The sequence below is a fragment of the Sphaeramia orbicularis genome, chromosome 12 (genome assembly GCF_902148855.1).
Source record: "Sphaeramia orbicularis chromosome 12, fSphaOr1.1, whole genome shotgun sequence".
In the NCBI taxonomy this organism is placed as follows: Eukaryota; Metazoa; Chordata; class Actinopteri; order Kurtiformes; family Apogonidae; genus Sphaeramia; species Sphaeramia orbicularis.
Genome location: NC_043968.1, coordinates 47353578 through 47378488, shown reverse-complemented (window position 1 = coordinate 47378488; position 24911 = coordinate 47353578). Strand labels below are relative to the sequence as shown.

Genomic DNA, 24911 nt, shown 5'->3' with positions numbered 1-24911 from the left:
ATGTTATAACAAGTGAAAAAGAAGACTTTTAAAAGAAACATGGTGCGGTATGTGTGGACATACCAGAAACCCAATAATTTTTTTAGTTAGTACACTTAGTACTAATTTAGTACAGGATAGAGGGGTAAGATATAATAATAATAATGAATATATCTGTAAATCAATGTGATATTTACGTTCGTTGCCATGTTTATGGAATGACTTCCCATGTCACGTCGCGAGAATAAATAAATAAATCGACCGAAAAACCAACATTACGCACTTCCGTTTTAGAAACATCGGTAAAGTTTTGCACATACTGTATGTCCAATGGAAAAGACACTATTGACTTCCTGTATGTATTTGAACTTTTGACATCTTCCCGACATCAGTACAGTTCAGAGAAATACATTGTTTTATCCATTGTAACATTTAAGTATCTATCAGTGGTGTTGTTACTAAAATTACTTGTAGCTTTTATATTAAAATGAAATGACATGTTTTGAAGGTAATACTGTAAATAAAACTTAAAAACTCGTCGGTAGAATGATTTCTGTCAGAGAACTCCTGTGATCCTACTTTACTTTATATCATCCAACTGTATATTTTGTTCTGGTTTTGGCTGACAGACTCTGTACGGCACAAAATATATAATGCACACTAAAATGTGATATTCAACAATGACAGTGAAACTATCTTTTAGCTTCAATTTGACACACAAAGGTGTTTTTTTTTTCCCTCTGGGGGGTTAAGCGATTCAGAAAATGAATGAATGACTGAATGATCAAAATGACACAAACATGACAAGAAGATGTGCACATGTATGACTCAGAAATTGTGAAAATATATTTTTTTAAAAGTATCATTGACTGTATACAGACACAAGCATAGTCTCTTGCACCAAATCTCCTGTCCACAAACACACAAGCAGGAGCTCATCAGTGCAGCAAACACACAATGGGCTGCTGCTTATTCCAGTGTTTGTCTGTGCTCAGACAGGCAGGAAGGAAAAGCCATTAGTCACTGAGGTGCCATCAAGCACTGTTTAATTGTCTCATTTATCTTCTCTTTGCTGCTGAACTCTGCTTCGACTCAGTGGAGAGCCCTGAGGAGCAGAACAGCCCGGCAAATATAAGTATATAATCATTTGTTGCAATAAACCATACGATATCATCTGACAGAAGCTGAGAAGTGGTCGCCCAGCAGCTGGTTATGGAGGTCCACAGTTTTAAGCGCATCACCTTCAGTATTAAGTGTCCTACTCAGTCACCAGAATATAACAGTACCATTGTGCCTTTCAGAACCCCATGGATAGGTCTAATCTCAGTGCCAAAAATGTTGTAATTGTATTGTATTACAAATCCAAATAACTTATGTCAACATCAATGAAGGATCCATAACATTATTGCCTTCCCTTAATAAATAAGCGTTGTTGGGGTGGAGGGCAGAAAAGCAAAATATATTGCAGTAATAAACATGTCACAGCCTACAAAAGTAGTTTACATCATGAAAGCTGTATAAGCGGTGAATTTTGATGTAACTCACCTGTATCAACATATAAAAACAAAGTGAATGCTGTAATTCAGTGTTTTTCAACCTTGGGGTCGGGACCCCACATGGGGTCGCCTGGAATGCAAATGGGGTCACCTGAAATTTCTAGTAATTGATAAAAATAACAATTAAAAAAAACCTTACAAATAAAAAATATATGGTGAGTTGACAGAGACAATCCCAATCCATTAAAGACATGACAAACTGTGAAGCTGAAACTGAAGCACTGTGGTACTGTTTATCTTTCAAATGTTCATTGTGATCGGTTTCAGATGCTGCAGCTCTTTCATAATTCATAGTTTGAGTTATTGTTTGTTCAGTGTTAATTATCAGCCTTGTAAATCCAAGCTGGACTGATTGTACATATCCTGACCAAGGAAAATCAAATTCTCACTTTGTGCAGTAATCTACACCTGGCTTTTCTGCCTCCGTCCATAATAATATACATTATATAGACTAAATGTCATCTAACATTAACGTTTATTTGCAACGTAGTATAGCAAACAATTACATGATAAAAACAAATTAATTTTAGCAAAAAAAATGTCTGTGTTTTGAATGAGTGGGGTCGCCAGAAATTTGGGGTGTTAAAATGGGGTCACAAGCCAAAAAAGGTTTGGAACTACTGCTGTAATTGGTCTGTGCTGTTAGTGTCTTCCATGTTGTGTGGGCTTTACTAGCATTAGCTTATTATTATTATTATTATTATTATTATTATTATTATTATTATTATTATTATTATTATTATTATTATTATTATTATTACTGTAGTTGTTGTCATCAATAATAACAATAATGATGTGTGTATGTGTATGCATATGGAGGAATGAATGCTTTATTTTGGACATATATGGCTACAGAGAAAATTGGTTTGTGTATTGCAGTCAAATGATCTAAATTCTGCACTCAACGTTGTCCCAGGGGCTGGTTCATATACATCAAAAACCTGGGCAAATTCTTCACATGAGGCCAAACAGAAACTACATTTCGCGTTGTTTGCCTGTATGCTGAAACTGAAAGTGTGAACACAAACCAGCTTCTGGTAACTAGTACCCTGGCCTTTTCCTGTAACCGGATGGGCACACGGTATGAGCGATGCTTATTGTCACAGTACTGTGGCAGCAGGGTGACAGGTTACCAGTCTACACATGATAGAACGAGGGCGCTGATTGGCTCTGTGTTAATAGACAAATGAGAAAGTAGTCCCACAGTACTTACACAGACACTTCAAAGAAAAAAAAAAAAAAAGAAATTTACACTATAATATGAAAAAAATTACTTAATTTTTTTTTGTGTGTGTTATGTACACATCTGAAAAGGAGTTCCCACTCTGTTTCAGGAGAAGTTAAAACAGGGGTGTCAAACTCATTTTGGTTCAGGGGCCATATTCAGCCAAATTGGATCTCCAGTGGGCCGGGCCAGTAAAATAATAATATATAAATAAATAATGCCAACTCCAAACATTTCAATATGTTTTATAGTGAAAAAAGTAAAATTACATAATGGAAATGTTTACATCTATAAACTGTCCTTTTAAAAATGTGAATAACATGAACAACCATGAAAAAAACTGAAATTTATTTAGAAAAATAAGTGCAATTTCAACTCTATTCTGCCTCTGCTTATCATTTGTAAATGTGCCTTACAACTTACAGATCACAATGAATCTGCAAAATACACGAAATATTTTAGTAACTGGCAGAATATTAGTAAAATTGCACTTATTTCTCTTAACACATTTCTAGTTTTTCATATTTTTTGTGAAAGGCTAGTTTGTAAATTTACACATTTTCATGTAATTTCACTTTTTTTTTTTTTTTTACACTAAAACAGAGGAAAAATTTGTAGTTTTTATGGTAGCATTTTACTGATCTGACCCACTTCAGACTAAAGTAGGGCTTTTTATGGGCCCTAAAGTAAGAGGATTGACTGTTAATATCTTGAGTGTAATTTTTGCATTTCACAAATTTCATCCTGTGGGCCGGATTGGACCCTTTGGCCCCCAGGCCGCATGTTTGACACCTGTGATTTAAACAGTTCTTTCATCCCACCCATATGTGTATATACAGAGGTGTTTACATGTATGTATATGTCTATATATATAATGATAGGAGAAGGAGGTGGAACTAAATAGGTGTTTCCTTCTCACTCCTTTTTAAATATATAGAGAGACCGTATTTGTTGCTCTCTATTCGTATTATATTTCTATTTTCTTTAATAACCGAGTTCTCCTTCTTCCTACAAGTTCCAAATAAAATGACTTACATACACTAACATATGATGCTATTGCCTGTTTCACTGTGAGAAATGATCTAAACATGTATTTAAGAAGGAAAATAAAATCTATGAAAGCAGAAAATAATTGAACAATGACAACAGTAGCTGCACTTAAAGTATAAGTGGAGCCTTGAGAATGCGTATAACATCCTGTCACATAAAGTGAAACATTCTTGCAGCAGTGCTTTTATAACAGAGTGAATCCTAAAGAGTGACATATAGGAAATGCGAGGTATGCACTTAATGCTGTCTACAGTCTGCATAATCAGCTATAGGCGTGTGTCTCAGAAAGATGCTTTTGTCCTGCAGAGAACGACTCAACAAACCTGCTGTGTTCTGGTTGGCGCACACATAACTCCACTCCATCCAATACACAATGAATTATGCTGCACACACATTCTTTACTTGTCTCATTCAGCCGCTGTCATGCACACATTCACAGACATACTGTATATCACAGAGCAGAAAATTGGGTTTTTGTGAAGAAAGCGGTGACTCACTGCTCCTCTGCTCTTGTCCATTAGCTGATGCCGTTACTATTACAGCACAATTTATGACAGACAATAGTGACTTACATTTAGTCTTCTTCTGCACAAGGACATGAGTTGATTTACTTTTATTTCTTTTTTTACCCTTGTGATCCAATTTGACTCACTGAGAGGCCACTTGCAGCTTTTAGATTGAATTTCTTCCTTCCAGGCAGCTGAAAAATACACCATCGGAGTATTTTAACTGTCTTGATTTTAGTAATAAAGAAGGAAATATCACGTCAGTCATCTTGTTTGTCAGTGTGAAGAGACAATTCTCAGAGAAACTGTTAGAATTTGATGGATCTGTGAGGATGTGATGGCTGGTTAGGAACTCATGGGCTAAGAGATCAAACAACAATAAATAATGCAATATAATTTTATACTGTGCTAAATATTACTATTGTGATGAACAAAAAAAAACTCACAAAATTTTGCAGTGTTTACTTCATTTTAATCATGCATATTTTGCATATATTCACATTGTTCACACTGACATACATGTCATCACCCATACACTTTCTCTGTTAAATTGGACCTAAGTATAGATGTGAATGAATAAGCTAATGCCCCGTGATCATCCTATGTCGATTAGTTTTCTGTTTATTTGTTTGTTTTGATGATGTCTATGTCATAATTATGTGTACTTGTTAATTTTTAATTCATAGTGAATGAGTGCTGTATCAGTGTTGGCTGTTTTATGTCTTGTTCTGTCACCTGCCTAGGGGCTGCAGATGAAAAGTAGTTATTTTTGCTAAATCTGCCATATTTACATGGGTGTATTTTTTATACAACAATGTTCATAAATATGCATGGTCCTAAATAAACCAATAAAATAAATTTAAAAAATAAAATAGTTTTCATCTTGGTGTGTCTCAATATGTTTTGTTACATTTTCTTCATCTTATCACAACTAAATAGTTTCTTTAACTTTCACTCAAAACCAAAAAAAATCTGTGGAAATTAATGTTTTCATTCTAATTTCATGACCTGCTGTAGTTTCTGTCTGATATGAAACATTTTATCATCATAACATTTTTAGTCCATTAGTGTTCTTTACATTAATAGGCTCTGAAATGTGACATACAGCTGCATCTCCGCAATTCTAAAAGTCTTTAACTCCAAATATCTTCTAGTTTATAATGTGACATATTAAAAAATTATTTGGGTGTAAATAGGTTCCCTGTGGATGACCTTTCACATTTTAAGGGTTAATTAAAAAATCAGCTGACCCATAAAGTAGCCCGGTGAATTCTCAATGAATGTCAAGAATGTTGTGCCAGGGAGGCATAAATACAATATTACATTTATAGCAGAAAATGATACAAAATGCAAAGAACCCTTGTTTCATTTTGTCTCATTTCACCCACCAATCTGCAGCCACAGAGAGCTAATTTTGTAAGTGTAAAACCTCCTTCAGTGTCGATGCTTCCAAGAGGCTGCGATGGAAACGGATACCTCTTTCCAAACAAACATTATGTAACAATGTCCAAAAGAGGTAGCTGACGTGAAGTAGCATCTTGTCAAAAATGTTACATAATAAAGTAAACAACCTCCTACTACAGCTTAAGTAAGACCTGCCACGCAAAGAGAAGAAAATATGAGAATGTTCCATTTCCACAGAAAGGTCTAACAAAGTGATCTAACAACATTTACACCAAGTCAGAATATCGGTAGTTAAGTTAATGTTATTATCTTACAAAGAAATAATTCCTAAAAGACACATGAAACCACCAATTAATCCAAAAAGAAAAGGCTGAACAACTAACACAAAGGAAAATAGGAAAACCTGCTCCTAATGGTAGCATTGGTGCAACATGAAAGACAAGATTTTATAACTAATATTTCACCATCTGAGTCGAAATCTGTCGTCTGTAGGTATTAATACATCAGCCTCCTCCTCCTTTTGACTTCTACAACTTAAGTGTATCCCACCTGGTCTCCAGAATAAAATGTTAGCGCTGTTTTCACAAACCACAGATATGTAAACATTTCATAACAACACGCTTTATATACATGCGTGTCAACATCATGGGTTTTTAACCACTTTTGGTACGTTTGGGATTCGACTGAGGCTATAGTAACAGCTGTGTCTGCCACAAACAATATTCAACTTTTTTTTAATTAGGTTTTTAATTAGGTTTACTCACTGACACCATATGCTTAGGGAATATCAACAGAGCTTGGTTTAATATAGAAAGAGTGCTTAAACATGTGATATGTGACATGTCATTTATTCCGTGAACATTTTTGGAACATTACCTGGTAACGGATAAGTCTTGGACCAAATCATCTGATCTCTTTGGTGTTTAGGTGCAACTTGGGAAGCTTTGAACAAGTTCTTTGGGCACTGACATTGATCTTTATTTTCAAGGTCCTTCGCATTTGGACAGAAATGTTGACCTACATTTTTCAGATGTTTCGGAGTCAGTGCATGCACATGTGAATGCCTGTCACCAGTGGGAAAACTCTTATGTTCACAAGAAATATTTGTAAAGCATTGTCTTTCACAAGCCATGTAAACAGCTTAATAGGGTTATTGCCTTTTTGGATGCACAGCTTAGAGAAACTGATCTGCACTCATGTGGAGGTTCAACTTCAGCACAGTGGTCATAATGATGAAGACACTGAAACACCTACAGTATACAGTGAATATATGACGTTAATGCTCTGGTAATAAACACTACTTTATATGTAATAGACTCTGATACGATTATTATTAATATTATGTGTTTATTGGATTGTACAGGTGTTATTATCTATATCATAAAATATTATTTTGAGCTTATAAGACATTTATACACATAAAAGAAGGCTGTTAAGAGTTTATTGACTGCTTAAGGAAAGATAATGAAAGCTGGGGTTGTTTATAAAAGATTAATGATGATTATATTTCATCATCATTTTCTGAATCCGCTTTATCCTCACTAGGGTCACGGGGGTCACTTGGAGCCTATCCCAGCTACTTACGGGCGAAGGCGGGGTACACCCTGGACATTTCGCCAGTTCATCGCATTTATTGACCTAAATTGCCTACAGTGTTAAGAAACAACCTTTGCTAAGATTTTTTTCAGCTGGTTCATTAAGATTCACACATGCTTTACATCTGAATGTATCTTCTAGCTATTAACTGTTCACTTACTGACATTTAACTATGTTTTTCCCAGCTTCTGCATCTAAATCAAGATTTATTGAGGCTTTAAATCCTTTATTATGCAGCAGGGAATGCGCTTTTGACTTATTAACAATCAGCATTTGGACTTTGGTGCAAAGATTTACCATGAAAGGAATGTAAGATTAGTAAAGGATGTACGTATTAATCAAGATTTCAATGATTTCAATGAAGTTTTAATAAAGAAACAATATATAAAAATTTCTCTTTTTAGATACAAGAGTCAAATCAGCAAAACATTGTTATTGTTACATTTAAACTGACAAAATAACTAATCATATTTAAAGGTCATCAAAAAACAGCGATAGATTTACATTTCATAGTCTTATTTCTTCTAAAAATTAAGCAACCGCACTCAAAAATAACAACATACGCAACATGGCTGAGTGTTATCTGAGTGGGATGAGTACTGTCTCTAAAAATACAAACATTACATGAAGAACTCAAAAACAACATCGGACACAAGCAAATGTAACCTGCATAATTATTAAAAAATATGCAACTAAAACAATTCTAGATTTATGACTAATATTAATAATAATAATTCCTATGGCTCCTGCGCTACAGAGTCTCCTTCAGATGTAGGCGTGCTCTCTTAAAACACCTTCTGGCATCGTTTCCATGTGATTCGGATGCGGCGTGTATCGCTGCCAACTGCGCGCTTTCAAAAATAACCAGGTCTGAGTGTGTGTTTTTGTGTGTGTAAGACTTGCATACTAAAAGGAGGCAAGTCAGAGTCGGTATGACGAACTGTTGCTAAGCAGTGGTTGCTAGGGGGTGAGGGGAGACAGGTTTGCAGTCAGTGATGGAATCTGAAGGTTCACTTTTTAAGAGCGTGTGTGTTTTCTTTGATTTAACAGAACACATACTGCAAAGTGAGGAGAAAAGTTACAGAGACTGAATTTAGGATAGATGTGATCCTACTGATAGGTTAATGGGGTCAGATTGTTTCATCCTCCAATGAATCATTTCTAACTGGAATTACATGAGAAACTTAAAAAGTGCAAAAATATTGAACAATATGAAAAATATAATGACTCATTTGTGCTGTGTTGTGTTGCAGATGCATACAGGAAAGCTGCTGAATATCTGGCAGAGGAACACACAGAGTGAAAGGAGCACACTCGTCGGCTTTCCCCGCGATGATTACTGTATAATACGCAGCAGGGGAAAGCCTCGCAGTTTACCGGCTTCCCTCTGTGTCTTCAGATATTTTCCAGCTTTGACTGCACAATCTGACAGACACATTTGGCCTAAAGCTACAGTTTTTCATGTGGTTGTACATTTTTTGTTCTTCTCTCCGTTTATCAGCAGGTTCATCACTGCACGTACCGGGCTTCCCTAGCAAGTGTGGTTCCCGTCAGATCTGGTCTGATCCAGTCGGGTGAAGGAGATGGTGGGGGGGTTGGCGGGGCGAGAAACAGGCAGCCATTTGTACTCAAGGTCCTGCGATGGGGGGTCCAAACACCAGTCATAGTGCTTTAACAGGTACATGCACACTTCCTGGCAGGAAAACACACAAAAAAAAAATCCTTTTTTTTTGTTTTGTTGCATGTGTTGTAGTTTTAGTATCTTTGCTACATCCTCATAAAAACAAGTTAATTTTTGTCTGCAGCTTAACACGCTACCTTGATGGGGGTGTTAGTGACAATTCCTCTAATTTTACAGCCCAGAAAAAAACAAAATGTTAAACTAAAAGGCATTTGGCAGAGCATACGCCACATCCAAACACGACAAAGCTGCAGCCTCCATTTTACTTTCTCTGTAATATTTTCTACTGCTGAAAATAGCACAGCAACGCAACACTTTTTAGGAGCCAAGCTGGACCAGAACATTAGGTCCCTCCACTCGGTTGGTGATAGTGACTCAAGACATTAAAAAAAAAAGAAAAGCATTATATGAGTCATATGGATGTTTTTTTTTTGTTTTGTTTTGTTTTTTTTGTTTTTAGTTTTTCATGGCTCTGCTCATTTGGCCATCTGGCAAATATTATCTATATGATGCAAGTTTGACTCTTCAATTTACATATGAATTCATGGTGGCATTTGAATAGCAGACATTTCACTACAGTTAGATAAGCTTGTACACTGTGACGTCTGAAATAAAACACAATTTGTGGTTGTGATGCGTATTTGTGTTCGACCAAAACCTTCCATCCTGATATAACAGGTATGCACTGAGGTCATTTTCCCAGCTGCACATGCCTTGTGAATTGAAGCACGACTGCAAAACATGCACTAACACACCTGCATTTAGTTGAACAATGAAACCAGAAGCTTCAATTAAAGACAGTTGAACTTGACAATGTTGCTTAAAACTTGAGCAAAAGACCCATGATGCATAGACAGGAACCTGGTCTACCCACATTTACTGTACATGAATCTAATTTCAACTCCAGCAAAACATGAAGCAAAACCTGAAGATATAAAAAATCATTCTTGAGAGGTACAGCATTTAATAATGACACTAAGGCCTGTTTGTTTATGGATGATGTTGTACTGATAAATCTGCTGTAATTACTGGAGAAAATGGTTGAATTGTCGCGTCTGTTTGTATGACTGTACTGCCATGACCACACTGTTGTGTGTAATTCAGTTACTGCATTATGTATTTGTTGTGGTTCGATGCTAAAATTAGGAAAATAGTATTGTTTGGTTCTTGTATCAAGTTAGTGATAAAGGTGTAAAAGCACTGAGGGGTAGGATTAAATAAGTTTATACTTCTTCCTATTCCTTTTCAACCATGCAAAATTCAGACTATATGTGCTTGAAGATGGATTCTGTCCGTTTGAATGTTTTATTTTGTTTTATTTTTGTTTTGTTTCTTGCATGTTCGAAATAAATAAATAAATCAAATCAAATCAAACCTGGATGTCGCAATGCTTGGTCGTACTTTTTCCCACATTAACCAAACACTACTACTCTTGGTATTTATTTAAGTGTTTGTGCAGCTACAAAAAGATCAGCGAGAGCAAGAAAATGGTTCAAACTAAGTACGATTAGAAATGTTACAAGCTGCAATTTGCTGGTAATCATCAATTGGAAATATCACAAGTTCATTTTTTGCAGCAGTTAAAAGTTAATATAAAACATTGGCTGAAAGGTATTAAATCGGAACATTACTATATTGGCTCTTCAGTTAACGGTGCTAAAAAAGTGTTTAGTTTAGTTTAGTTTAGTTTAGTTTAGTTTATCGTGGACAATCCCAATTAATGAACTGTATCAATAACAGTAAAAAGGGGTAGCTTTAGCCAGCATGGCTAAATCCTGCTGTAGTCCCCGGCCTGATGACAATAGGCACCCTAAAAAAAACAATATATTACAGCACAATAATTAAAAACAGAGAGCTAAGACAGCTAAGAGACAAGATAAATCGATAAAGATACAAAAAAAGATAAAAGAGAATAGTGACGCATCAGTACAACCATACAGAGACAGCACATATAATCCAAACATACAAAATCAGCACATACAATTTAATCACACACAATCCATCAGCACAGAATCACAGACAGGGATGTAAACAGACATCACATATGGACAGACAGCATCTGTGATCATGACACAAATAACACAGAGCCATAGGTTAGTGTGTGCAGGTGTAACTGTCTGCAAACCATGTTTTTAATTTAGCTGTAAAAGTGGAGTATGTATGTATATCTTTAATGTGGGTGGGAAGTGAGTTCCAGTTTTGTGTTACTTTAACAGAGAATGATAACTGACCAAATGCATTTGTTAAAAGTGTTGCATCATTATTAATATTTAAGGGTAATTTTAATGATGATGACAGATGATGCAACAGCAGTGAGTAACGATAAGACAAAGATCCTCTACAGCTGAAATGAACTGTCTCTCATGCTGCTGCAACAATCTGGGAACGTATTTAGCTGCTAGTGTACTTGTACATAAAACAGCGCTTGCACTAATTTTCATACTGATATGTGTATTGTTAGCCCCATAGCATAATTACCTCAGACATATTTGTGGCCAAACTGTGATATCTGCATAACTTTACTCTCCTAACACTGCTACTTCATTTTGCATCATCGGCTATGACCTGAAAAAATATGAGTTGGGCAATTATGCTATGAGGCTAACGATTATATGAATGTAATTTCAGCTGCATGACAGACTAAACAGCTGTTTGTTCATGGAATCATTCAGCAGCTCTTATTTATTATTACTTTTTTTTTATTTACACTGACAGTATCAGCTCAACTCAACACAGATACTTTGGCATTTCCACTACATGAGAGCAGGTACCACCAGGTACTTTCCTATTTCTAGTATCATCTTCACTGAGGCTCAAAGTGAGCCTACATGATGCTGAATGTGATGGAAAATTTACACATTTAATGTGCAGATCATTGCTGCGTCTACACATATTATTACCTCCGCCAAGTGTAACGGCGGAGGTAATAATATGTGTAGATCGGGGTTTGTCTGTCTGTCTTTCTGGTTGTTAGCAAGATAACTCAAAAAGTTATGAACAGATTTTCATGAAATTTTCAGGAAATGTTGATACTGGCACAAGGACCAAATTATTAAATTGTGGTGGTGTGTGTGTGTGTGTGTGTGTGTGTGGGAGGGGGGGGGGCTGATCTGCCTTGGCAGAGGTCTGCGCTCTCTGAATGCTCTTCTAGTTTTATCACTGTGACATTTCTTTTTTTTTTTGCACAAATAATATAATTGTATATTGTTGACTGCACTTTCCCCTTTTGTACATACTACTCCCTTTATTTTTATTTATTTTTCTATGCTTAGAGATAAGTTATTCCTTATTCAGTCTACTTTAGTTATTTCAGTTAGTAAGAACTCCATTACTCCATTATGTAACCACTATGTTTCTGCTGTGGAGCTGATAATAATCTTCTTAAATGCTGAATGTTGAATATGTGTGTCATCATGTTGTGATTGAAAGCTTAGTCATGGAAGTAAGCTTTGCTGGAAATTCCCAAAAAAGTCCAAGCAAATTTACTACAGGTTCAAAGTGTAAATTAAACACTTTCGTTAAAAAAAATCATAATATTATGTTTTGTTTCAGTAATTTTTTTTTTTTTTTAAGTTTTGTCATCCTCTGCTGTTGCCTTGCTTGTAGCTACACTGTGGGTCACAAATCAGTTTGTCGCTATGACGACCAACCATGGTGAGTCTACACTGTACCTGCAGAGGAAATGCTGTGTGCTAGAGGCCAAACCCAGCCAAGTGGAGTCTAGCCAAAGCTAGCTGAACTGATACTGAGTGATGGGACATCTATAGATTTTTTAATATCCAGATAACAATATAAATTACACTTTCAGTAAAAACAATGAATGAAAACCACACAGAGAGCCCTACTTCTCAACAAATGGAAAGCATTTGTGTCTAAATAGTATTAAGGATTTTTCACCATCATTTAGGACCAAATATTCAACTAAATAATAAATACATCTTTCCTCTTTAAAACATTTTCATGCTTTTCCTAGCTTAAAATTTAACTAAAATCCACCAATTCATCTTTTAATTTGTGTTGAAATGATGATTTCTTTTGTACTCCACTAGTATCACCCCAAGCTCCACAGCTGGTGATGTCAAAGCCAGCGTCCCCCATTGGCTGACACCACCGCTCAGCCAACCAACACCATCCCCCTATACGACGCAACCTCCCCACACCCACTCACTTTATGAATGAACATTTTCTGAAAGATTGGGAGGAGCTGCATGAATGAGAGGGGAAGGGAGGAAAAGATGAGGAGGGGGGGAGGAAGGAGGAAAGAGGAAGGATGAGAAAAGGAGGCGATGAGTCACATCTCTGACCTAGATCCCTCCGGTCTACTTTACACTCTGGTCACGCCCTCCGCTGCTGTGGATGTGGTGGCATGTGCATGTGGTCAGCCTGCAGAGAGCCCACCACAGAGCTGCCATGGCAGAGTGAGACGGAGCCAAGGTTCACAGAGGGCACACCAAAGACTTACAACGGGAAAAACTCAGGCTGATATTAAACAGTTAATGGTGTCTGTAGGAGAGTCGGTCATTGTACTAAACGTGCTGCTTGAGGCTAAAACATTTTTATTCTATCTTAATAATTAAGGCAAGATTTATGTATTAAACTGACTGCATTTAATTTGCAAAACAGGCAAAATTATCTTCTAAACAAGAAATTAGTTATTATGTTGCTCTTATATTTTCACACTGACTTTGAGGCATTTTATTACATCGCTGTGATAGTGCAATAATGGCATATCTTTTGTTTCTTTTTCCACTTCATTGAGTTTTAATGCATTTTCTTTGCCCTATGTGATGCAATTTGAACTAACCTCTGAATATATCTATTATTGGACCAATTAATCAAAATTGGGTTTGTGCCATTTGAAGCAGAATTCATCCTATAATTAACCCTCATGACCTAAACCTAGACCTTTTGAACCGCTGATCCAATCAATGTATTTATATAATTGTGGTAAAATGCAGTTTCTCAGCATTTCAGCAGCATCAGATATGACCCATTTGGATGTGCATAGTGAACATGAAAACACTTTTGTACCACGGATTCACCTACAAATTGTAGTTTGACAAATGACAGTGATTGAAGATGCTTGTTTTTATATCCAGTAAATTATATACTTTATTGAAAAGGTCATTTTTCTTTATTTTTCTCTGTTTTGATATAATAACATTTGAATTTACTCTAAGCTTTTATTTTAATGTGGCCAGAAAATTAAATATTGGTAAATTTCTGATTTTCACTGAAAAATGCAAATTTCAGAGGATAATGTTAGAGTAAATGGTGATAAATCCTTTAGGAAGGTTAAATGTAGAGAAAATTCCTTTGGGAGTCACAACAAAAATAGATCTAGGTTTTTAAGGGTTAAAATGTTACTTACTTACACATCACTGAGGATAGTTATTCTTGTTTTAGCTCAAATTTGTACAAAAAAATGTATGAAAATTTGTGGGACACACCCACAATTTGTGGTCACGATGTATATATTAGAGCTGTGCAATATGACAGATGTTATAATATAACACATTTTCTGTAAATTCAATGAATGAAAAAGTCTTATAAAAATCAACTGCAAAGGTCAATCAGGTCCAGTGTTTCCTGTGGAATTGATCTCTTGGTGTGGCGGTTTCACTACTGGATCACTACTGGATGTTTACATTGGAAAGAATGTGGTTGTCCATGCCCAGTGGTTTGGAGCATGTGCATAACTCTTAGAGGGTAAAACAAATACAGGGGTAAAAATTGTACAGCGGCATGGAGCATGTGCAACTTCTTATTGAAAATAGTAGGCCAGTGCAGATGTACATCTACACCACACTATTTGACATATTCAGATTACACATACCTAAGGAGCCCTTGCATGCCCTGCTAGGAGCCATTCCTGAGGACTTTGAAAGTAGAGATAATATATATCTACGGCAAATTCTCCTGGCAGCCGCAATTAATGGCATCACTGTCAACTGGTTGACACCAAATGTTCCAACACTCCAATCATGGAAAAACCGTGTATGGGAACTCTATAGAATGGAGGATATAACTTATAATGTATGTACAATGTAAGTCTAATGATTGTATGAGGAATGTCTATGTCTCCAATAAATAATAAGTTTAAAAAAAGAAAATAGTAAGCCTTTTATATATTATACATATGCATAATAAGTCTAATGCAACTGATCATTTTTTTGTATCAAATGTATGGTGTGGTGGCAAGGATTTTGCCGTGGTACACCTTACCGGTGGAAATGCTGAGGTCGGTATATGTGTGTGTCTGTGGCTGAGAATCTACACCTGACTCTGACATGAAAATCTTACACAACATAGATGTGCACCCATCTCAGAAAATGATGTAAATATTTTTAAGATTTCTTCACCTTTGGAAGGTTGGGCACTGTTGATATTTTTGTGAATTTCCTGGAAAAGAGGGAAGCTATTGCTGTGAGGAAAAAAAAAATCAATCATGATCAATTTCTCACTGCTCCATATTTTCATTTCTAAATCTGCTGTATTGAATGGATGTTCATACATAGTAGAACTGACAGTATTGACAGTGAAATCCCATCCACTAAACCTCAAGTAACTTTGAAACATTTGATGACAGAAATATGAATCCACATCCTGGGAGTCTGTTTAAAGGGTCTGGGAATTCATTTAAAACATATATATGGGTCCTCTTGGACGTTCACAGCTTGTGGTAGAGTGGGATGTCATCTAAGGGATCCTACATGCTTAGGCATTTTTCTAATGTTATATAGAGACTTTGTGCACTTGTTCAACAATTAACAAGTGACGAAAATGTAAATATAGTAGTTTATTCCTGTCTCAGTTGAAAGGTTTTGAGATGTAAAAATAAAATAAGGCCCTAATTCACAGCAAAACAAGATTGAGTTTATTACACTTACTGTTTGTCTGTATATCACATGAACTACATGGACAAAACTACTGGAACACATCACACCTACAGCATATAGGACTTCCCCTTCCAGCTGATTTGAAGCTCTATCATTCTGACCACAGACAGGTAAAGTGGTATTAATGTTAATGATCTCATTACAATGGGACCTGTCAGTGGGTGGGATATATTAGGCTGCAAAAAACAGTTTTAAAAACAGTGTTAGAAACAGCAAAATGAATAAGAGTAGGGCTCTGAACAACTTGACAAGGGAGAAATAGTGATGGCGTCAGAGCATCACCAGATCTGGTTGTTTGTTCCTAGTACCAACCAAAAGTATCTAAGAACAACCGGATCTCAACCAATCCAGCATCTGTAGGAGCAGAATATTGTGTAGGTCCACCTTTTTCCACAAAACCAGCTCTGACTCCAGGCCTGGACTCCACCAGACCTCTGAAGGTGTGCTGGTTTTATCTGGACCAAGATCCTGAACCCAACAAAACCTGCAGTTGTGGAGATGCTCTGACCCCAATCATCACTGTTAAATATGGACCTGGTCAAAGTCACTCAGGTCCTTACATTGCTCATTCTTCTGCTTCCAACACATCAGACTAAATGTTCACCTGCTGCCCAATATATCCAACCCAGTGAAAGATACTTGATCAAAATCTTCATGTCACCTGTCAATACATATCCAGATAAATGTCAAATCTATATTTAATTTAAGTTTAAAGGCTGATGTTCCTTCCTTCCTGAGAGTTTAAGAAAACAGATGTGGACTTGTGGTGTAAAATGATTATTTATGTCATAAATCAAACTCTGAAGCATTTTGTTATAGTTTCAGATGAAAACATCAGCAAAATGAACCCAGACAAAATAAAACATAATGTGCCTGCACTTGAAAACCCTCGGCCTTCAGTCCACGCCAGGGTTTCCTTATCATTGATACCACCCCCCCCCCCACCCCCCCGTTGAGAACTACTGGTACACTACAAAGTTTTTGCACATACGGACGGACGACGAACTGATGACAATACCCTGCTTGAGGGTCGAGGGTAAAAATGGCTATTGCAATGATATTTATTGCAGTAACCCAACCCCGTTAGTGATGAAACTCCTGATCTCAGTGTGTTACTTTTTTTCAAGCAGCTCCTGATGTTTAAGCTCTACAAATATAAATGCTAATGGATAAAATATAAAAAATACGGTTTTATGCTCCCTTTTAGGTACAAGTTCATGGATGTTTCATCTTAGCTGATCGGACTCCTTTTTCTGTTCAGAATTACCCAACTCTACATCACATTTTCTCTCCTCCATGTTTGCTTGTGTTCAATTCGTGCACATTTCATATCTGCATTTGTGCCGTGTGAAAGAAGGCAAAGGGCTGTTCAGACAATGTCAAATATTGCAACAATTTGTAGCAAAAAAAAGGTATAGTATGAAACAAGAGAGGCTCTTCTATTGTCATACCATATCATCATACTGCATAGCTCTAATGTATACATGAATTAATACAATAGATAAATGAATTCAGCATCAATCACAGCAGTCTTCCTCTCTGAATAATGGAACCAATGTAAATATGAATGGAAGATGACTCCCTATTGTCCATATGGTGAGAAAGACACGAGAACAGTGTTCGGCCCACGTTATCCTCTCCATGGCACTTGCTGAAGTCATAAAAATGCAGTCAGAATATGAATATATGGATAATTCATTCAGTTTTAAATAATATGATATAATTGTGTGGTTTTACAATAATGAGAGCTGGATGGAGAGAGAGGACATCATTAAACTGCGGTGAACATTTCACCTGAGCTCCATTCACTCTGGACTAACATTTACAATGACTCATGAGCTCTATCTGTATGTATGTGTGTGCGTGTGTGTGTGTGCGTGTGTGTCTATGTGTGAAGGACTGAGTCATCCCTCCCTTTCTGATTTTCTGACAGGCTCTGGTAACACCCCTATCTAAAAAGACAAGAGAAACAAAAGATACACACTCATATATCTCCCAACACACAACGTCACTGTTTTCCAGGATTCCCTAACTCTCTTTTTGTGTGTCAGTGTGGATCACATACATGTGTTTGTGCTTTTCGTCACTAATCTGAGGTGCCGTCTGAGTGGCTACCAGTGTAGGCTAAATAACCTCCTATGAGCGTGTTGGTTAACAGTCTGACTCAACGGATTTTGACTTAAGCCTTTCATTGGCTGACTAGTTCAATCTCCTCACTTCCTCCTGCTTTTTTCTCAGATTTGTGTCCACATTTATGAAGTAACAATAAAAAATGAGCAAAAACATGAATATATCAAATACGTGAATATGCAACACTCAAACTGCACCTAAAATGCACATTATTTTGTGTGATTCTTTTACTCTTTTACCGGATGATGATTTATGTTTTTAAGAATTAAAACTCCCATTTGAGCAAAATCTATCATGTGAGGCAGCTGTGACTGAAGGGTCGCTGGTTCAATTCCTTGGACCAGAAGAGAAATTGTTGGCTGATGTGCCCTTGAGCAAGGCAATTAATGCCCCATTTGCCCCCAGGCATCCACTCTGCAGCGTGTGGTGTGTTCCTGCATGTTCAGCTAGTGATGATATTTTTAGACTTATCCAAAACATTTGATACAGTTGATCATCACATTCTCATTGCTAAATTACAGAAATATGGATTTGATGATGTTGCCTTGACATGGCTACAGGATTATCTAAATGATAGAGAACAGTATATATTATTCAATAAGTATAATTCAAATAGAGCTAAGATAATGTGTGGGGTTCCTCAGGGTTCGATTCTTGGGCCTCTCCTTTTTTGATTTACATCAATGACCTCCCTATGGTATGTAAAAATGTCTTTTGCCTCTTTTGTTTGCTGATGACACATATTTGGTTATAACACATGAAAATTTCAATACACTGATTAGAGAAGCAAATGAAGGACTATTGTCTATTTGTAGATGGTTTCAGATGAATAAACTCTCTCTCAATACCCAAAAATCTAATTTTATCATATTTTGTAACAAAAATAAGAAGTATACCAAGGAAAACAAAAAAAATATTCATAGATAACTTTGAAATAACCCAGGTATCTTACATTAAATTTTTGGGTATTATTGTAGATGAAAAATTTAATTGGAAATCTCATATTGAGCTTGTCTGTAAAAAAATCATGAAGTCAGTTGGCATTTTGAACAGAGTTTGTTCGTTGATAAATCATTCTTGTTTCTTGACTTTTTATTATTGCTTAATTTATCCTTACATTATTTATTGCAATACTGTTTGGGCGGCAACCCGGCCCACGTATCTCCATAAGATTCTCCTAATTCAAAAGAAATTTTTAAGAATGATCAGTTTTTCTGAGAGATTCGACTCATCTGGTCCTCTTTTCAAAAAATTCAATCTTCTCTCAGTTTTTGATGTGAACGTTTACCAGACCTGTGTCTTCATGTACAAATATGTTCACTTAACTCATATTCTTCCTAAAGTTTTTCAGAATTTCTTTATGTTGTCTTCTGTTATTCACAACTTTTCGACACGATATTCAAGCAAATTTTATCTTCCGTACTGCCGAACTTCAGTCTGTCAGTATTCTCTGAAATATCGTGGACCAAATCTGTGGAATAATCTAAGACTTGAACTTCAATCAACATCTACTTTATCATTGTTTAAAAAGCATCTGAAAATAACTTTAATTCATGAAAAAATGTAAGGCTGTATATCATTTGATTTGTATTTGATGATTTGTAAGGTGGATTACATTTTTATTGTTTTTATTTTAGTTCGTTATTTCAGTTATATTGTATCTTTTAATTCTTTTTTGTGTATTGTTCATCTCGGGGGAGGTATTCATATCAGCCTTTTTTTTTGGCTTCTAACCTCTCCTGCACAATTTTGTTACTTGTTTGAATGTTGTTTTTTTTCCATTGCTGTTTTTATTATGTGCAAATAAATAAATAAATAAATGAGTTAAATGCAGATGGTCAATTCCAGTGTGTACCCTGCAAATTTCCTGTTAGATCTTGCTGTGTTAAAATAGTGTTCCCACAGCAATCCAATCCGGTTGTTCAAAAAGTGACTAAAAATAGATCCAAATAATCATTATTATGATCTGAGGATGAAAAACACTGAACATTTAATTAGAACTGAATGTGTAACCGTTAAAAACATTTATTAAGGTATTCTGACACCTGTTGTGTCCAATGTTTTACACATATGTTACTGTCATGTTACCCCTTGGCCAACTTCTGGCCGAAGGGGTATTGCAATCGTTTTGTCGTCTGTCTGTTGTCTTTTCAATGACAATCACATTATCTTTAGAATGCATTGAGATATCTGCACCACATTTATACTGTGGATGCATCTTGGCATGGAGCAGAAGCCTATTGAAAATAGATGACCTTGACCTACTTTTTCAAGGTCCAATGGCCTTGTGCAGTTATAATATCTGAGTACTTTCAAATATACATATGTATGTAATAAGTTTTACACAAAGGCAATTTCATCTAAATTATAGGGCAGTAACTTTCAACAGAATCTTACACTATATTTGGCCGAGGGGGATTAAAAGTGAGCGGCACGTTATGTTTTTTGTATTGCAGTCAGTTTTCTATGTGCCAAGGACTATAGTTGAAAATTAACAATCAACTTGTAATGTGCACTTTCTCATAAATTAATGAATAAATATTGGTGATCGTCAGAAGATTTTAGATGATGCATCTGTCTTAGGGCACTTTCATAACTCAAAGTCCGCAACAAGTTTGTGCTGCGTTTCCTTGGCTAATTAGCCTTATGTAGCTTTAACCAACTGTAACTGGTCCAGAAGACAGAACCGTTCACACATTGACCAAACTGTGATTCAGTTCCATCTGGACCAAGACCACCTCTTTTGGGCGGACCAGACCAACTGACTCTGCGCTGTGGTTCCAGTGAGGTTTCATTGAAAAGTTGGTGTGAAACAGATCTGTAACCTTTAACTGACACTAGAAAACCTCTCCTGAATCCAAATTTCCAAACATTTCCCATTCAAGCAGATTCAGAGCAGTTGTTTTTAAGTGGTGTCTCCCCCCTTCGTCCTCAGTGTAAGGCTTCCACTGTACATCTGTTTCCAGGAGGAACACCACCACATGGGAAAATAAAGATGTGTACAGTACAAAGACAGTGGTGACTATGGTGAGTGCTGCCGTCGGGACTATTTATCCAGGACAGTTTGTACAGGAACGCTCAAGCTCTCTGTCTAATATCTTTTAAAAACACACGAGCACACACACCTCAGAGCATTTCATCATTCCCACGAGTGCTGCTCTATTTACTGGAGGATTCAACTCTGTCACTGCTGATTCTACACTCATTTTATCCAACATTAAAAACTACATTATCATTTATTATCTTCATATTATCTCTTGATGCAGCTGCTCTGCAAATAAACTTTCACACAACATTAATAAAACAAATTTTAAAAAATCATCAATAACATTATCCAAACACTGCCGGTGAACTCCACTCCAAGAACATCACTCTAAATTCTAGACAAGGCAAGTTTTATTGTTCTATTTAACAGGCTACGATCATTTCACTGTTGGCAATTTGGGTCATTTTTTTCTTACTGTTTCAAGTTAAAGGCATACTTTTTTCTGCAATTCAATATGCAGATTTGCTGGAAATATAATCAGTTTTGCATTTCATTTTAACTAGTCCAAAAATGTTCCTCTAAATATGACCCAGGACTGTAACTTCAGTACTACTGGTGGTACCTAGTGATGGAACTGTATAATTATTATCTCACATTAAATAATACAAGTACGATTACCAAGAAGTAAATGAGCTCATTAACCACAGATTAATGTCTTTCACCACTGACAGTAGCTGATATATATCTGTTGTGTCATATTAAGTGTTTATTTTTATTTGTGTGATTGAGTTTGTACGCAGGTAATGTATGATATGCTCTGCTCTACTCTACTATATCGAACTGTACTATACTATACTATAAAAGGAATATTTGTCTCTGAGCCTCCAGTTCTACTTCAAAACACTGTCTGCACATTACAATACAATCACTTTTCAGATTCCTACTAGTGTATGATTTATAAATCAATTATATGAATACAGATAAAAGGTAAGTACACTACCAGTTCAAATGTTTGGACTCACCTTCTCATTTAAATGGCATGAAATGGACCACAGATGTGTTCAACATCACTGGGAACTCCTTCAAGACTTTTGGAAAACATTTCAGGTGCCTACCTCATGAACCTCACTGAGAGAATGGCAAGAATGTGCAAAGCAGTAATAAAAGCAAAATGTAGCTATTTTTGAAGAATCTAAAATATGAAACATGCTTTGAGTTATGTCACACTTTTTTTAACTACATAATTCCATGTGTGCTCATTCATAGTTTTGATGCCTTCAGTGCAAATCTACAATGTAAATGGTCATGAAAATAAAGAAAAAACAGGTGAGTCCAAACTTTTGACTGGTGGTGTACTTAAGAGGATTAGGGCCATTGAAAAAAAAAGTCAGAATTCGTACTTTTTCCCTCATAATAAATAAATAAATAAATAAATAAATGAATAAATATATATATTGGACCTTAATTTTTTTCCCCAGGGGCCCTAATCCTCTTCTGTAGGTATGCCTCCATACGTTATCATTTTTTTTTTTTTTTTATGTTACATGAACATAAACATTAACCAACCCACACTTACGTCATTTATTTTCCAATTCATCTTACCTATGCATGCCAGACTGGTGCATATTTTATCTTTGAAGCAGCTAATTTCCAAAATATAATAGACCAGTGTAATATAACTGTGTGCATTACTAAGAGAATTTCCCTAATGAGTAATCACCAGCTCCAACCAACTATTACATTTTAGTGACTTGCACAGCCCAGCTTAACAGAATTGTGTCAGTAAACTGATTTTCACTTCATGTTTGTGTCTCTTTTTATCTGTTTTTCATTTTCTTCCACTTGGTTTCAAAGTTCATGGACCAAATTCTAAACTTCATAGAAACAGAATTGTGTGCAACTGTGTACAGAGTTTAAGAGCAAAGACATGAAGTCACCTTGAGGAAGACTTCGGTGAGTTTAGATCCAATGCAGCTCCTGGGCCCACTGCCGAAAGAACAGAGCAGGTGCTCCTGGCCTGCATTCCTGCACCAGCAAAAACAAGGTCACACAGAAACAATAAATAAGTTCAAATAATAAGATAAATGCTAACAGATGCACACCTAACATGCCAAAAATTATGAAGCAAATGATCAGATTTCTGTTTCATTTGCCACTGTTTTTATGAAGATTATAGCAATTGTCTTCAAATAATCTTTATTATTACCTCTACCAAGGAACAGCGGAGGTTATGTTTTCGTCGGGGTTTGTCTGTTTGTCTGTTAGCAAGATAACTCAAAAAGTTATGGATGGATTTGGATGAAATTTTCAGGAAATGTTGATACTGGCACAAGGAACAAATGATTACATTTTGGTGGTGATTGGGGGTGGGGGCTGATCTGCCTTGGCAGAGGTCTGCACTCTCCGAGTGCTTTTCTAGTTCAGTATTTATTTAGGAGAGGATAAAATAGTCTCTTAAAGCCTCTGTTGAATAACTTCAAAGGCTTCTTTTTTTCAGTTTTCTTGAATTCTGCATCAAAAAGTCAGATGCTGCACAACAAAATACTTGACCCTCCTGCATCCGTATGTGTACAATACAACCTCTGTGAACTCATACAGATACACAGGGTTGGTAATGTTTCTTTCCAACAGTCAGGTTTGTCATCGGCCTCCTGATGCAGACCATCCTCTTCCTCTCATCACTAATGCATCCTGTCTTCCTGAAACCTGAGCCCTGATTAAAGGGAAACAGGAAGCATTAGAAGTGTGTATGGTCTGGGACCGGAGAGTGTGAGATGGTGTGTTAGTGTGCAAAAAGAGGAGATATTGAATATTTGAGTTCTTCGCAGCTTCTGTCTATTGGTTTAATGCACTATTAACCCCCCACCCCCCCCACCCCACCCCCCGACAAAGTAAGATGATAGAGAACAATCCAGTCCGGTAACAGTGAGATACACAGAGAGGAAGAATTACCAAGTAAAGGCTTGATCAAACATGCTGAGTGGATGGAAAAGGAATCACAAGTATAATCTACTGTACGGTGTAATTAATTTTTCCGCTGTACAGTGTAATGAGAGAGCTGAGGCAGAAATGCTTCCTGGCTGACGACACATTTAATTCATTCAATTAACTGTTAATGTGTGGAAAATCAGCCAAGAAACACCTGAGCACTCAGATGATTTGCATTTCTGTGTTTCCTGGTCATGTGTTTTTTTTGTCCTTTCCTTTGGCCTGGCTACAAATGAAATCACGATGAACAGGTTCATATCGAGAAAGTCACATTTTGACAATTATCATATGTCAAATTAGTATTTAGGTTTAAAGCCTAATGTTTGGTCCTGAGTGAAATTTAACTAAACCCAACTGGTGAAATGAGTAAAAAACAATATAAAAACACACATCATGATGACAGTGATACACAAGACCCAACACAATAAATAGAACAGAACAGAACAGAACAGAACAGAACAGAACAGAACAGAATAGAATAGAATAGAACACAACAGAATGAATAGAACACAATAGAATAGAATATCTTTGTCATTGTAACCAGTACAATGAAATTAAAAGTGCCACCCAATCTGTACATCATATATAAAACATACTATACAAATATGAACAAAAGCAGCTGAAATGAATAGGTTTCTAGTAAAATAAATAGGTTAAAAAAAAGCCATTGAAACCACTGTAAAAGACGAAACAAAACAAAAACAATGTTAAAAAAAAAACTTTACTGAAGTGATATACGGATGCAACATAAATAAAATATTGTAAAAGATGAAAAAAGACAAAAACAATGTAAAAAAAAAACATGATGAAATAGATATATAAGACACATAATGAAGAAGACATTGTAAACTAGAAGCACTCGGAGAGCGCAGACCTCCGCCAAGGCTGATCAGTGGCCCCCCCCGTGGGCC

The 24911-nt window shown here is 36.2% G+C and overlaps 1 protein-coding gene across 2 annotated transcripts in view; it reads right to left on the bottom strand.

The window, feature by feature from the left end:
* Positions 1–4940: 4940 nt before the first annotated feature.
* LOC115430861 (putative cytochrome P450 120) overlaps positions 4941–24911 on the bottom strand; it is a 47541-nt gene continuing 27570 nt past the window's right edge. The window contains exons 10-11 of one of the 2 annotated variants that reach the window (XM_030151128.1): positions 22950–23037; positions 4941–9009 (exon numbers count right to left, since the gene is read on the bottom strand). In XM_030151128.1, coding sequence (XP_030006988.1) covers positions 8848–9009; positions 22950–23037 — 250 coding nt within the window. In that variant the 3' untranslated portion in view covers positions 4941–8847. The remainder of the gene's footprint in view (positions 9010–22949; positions 23038–24911) is intronic. The other variant, XM_030151127.1, reaches the window with a different exon arrangement.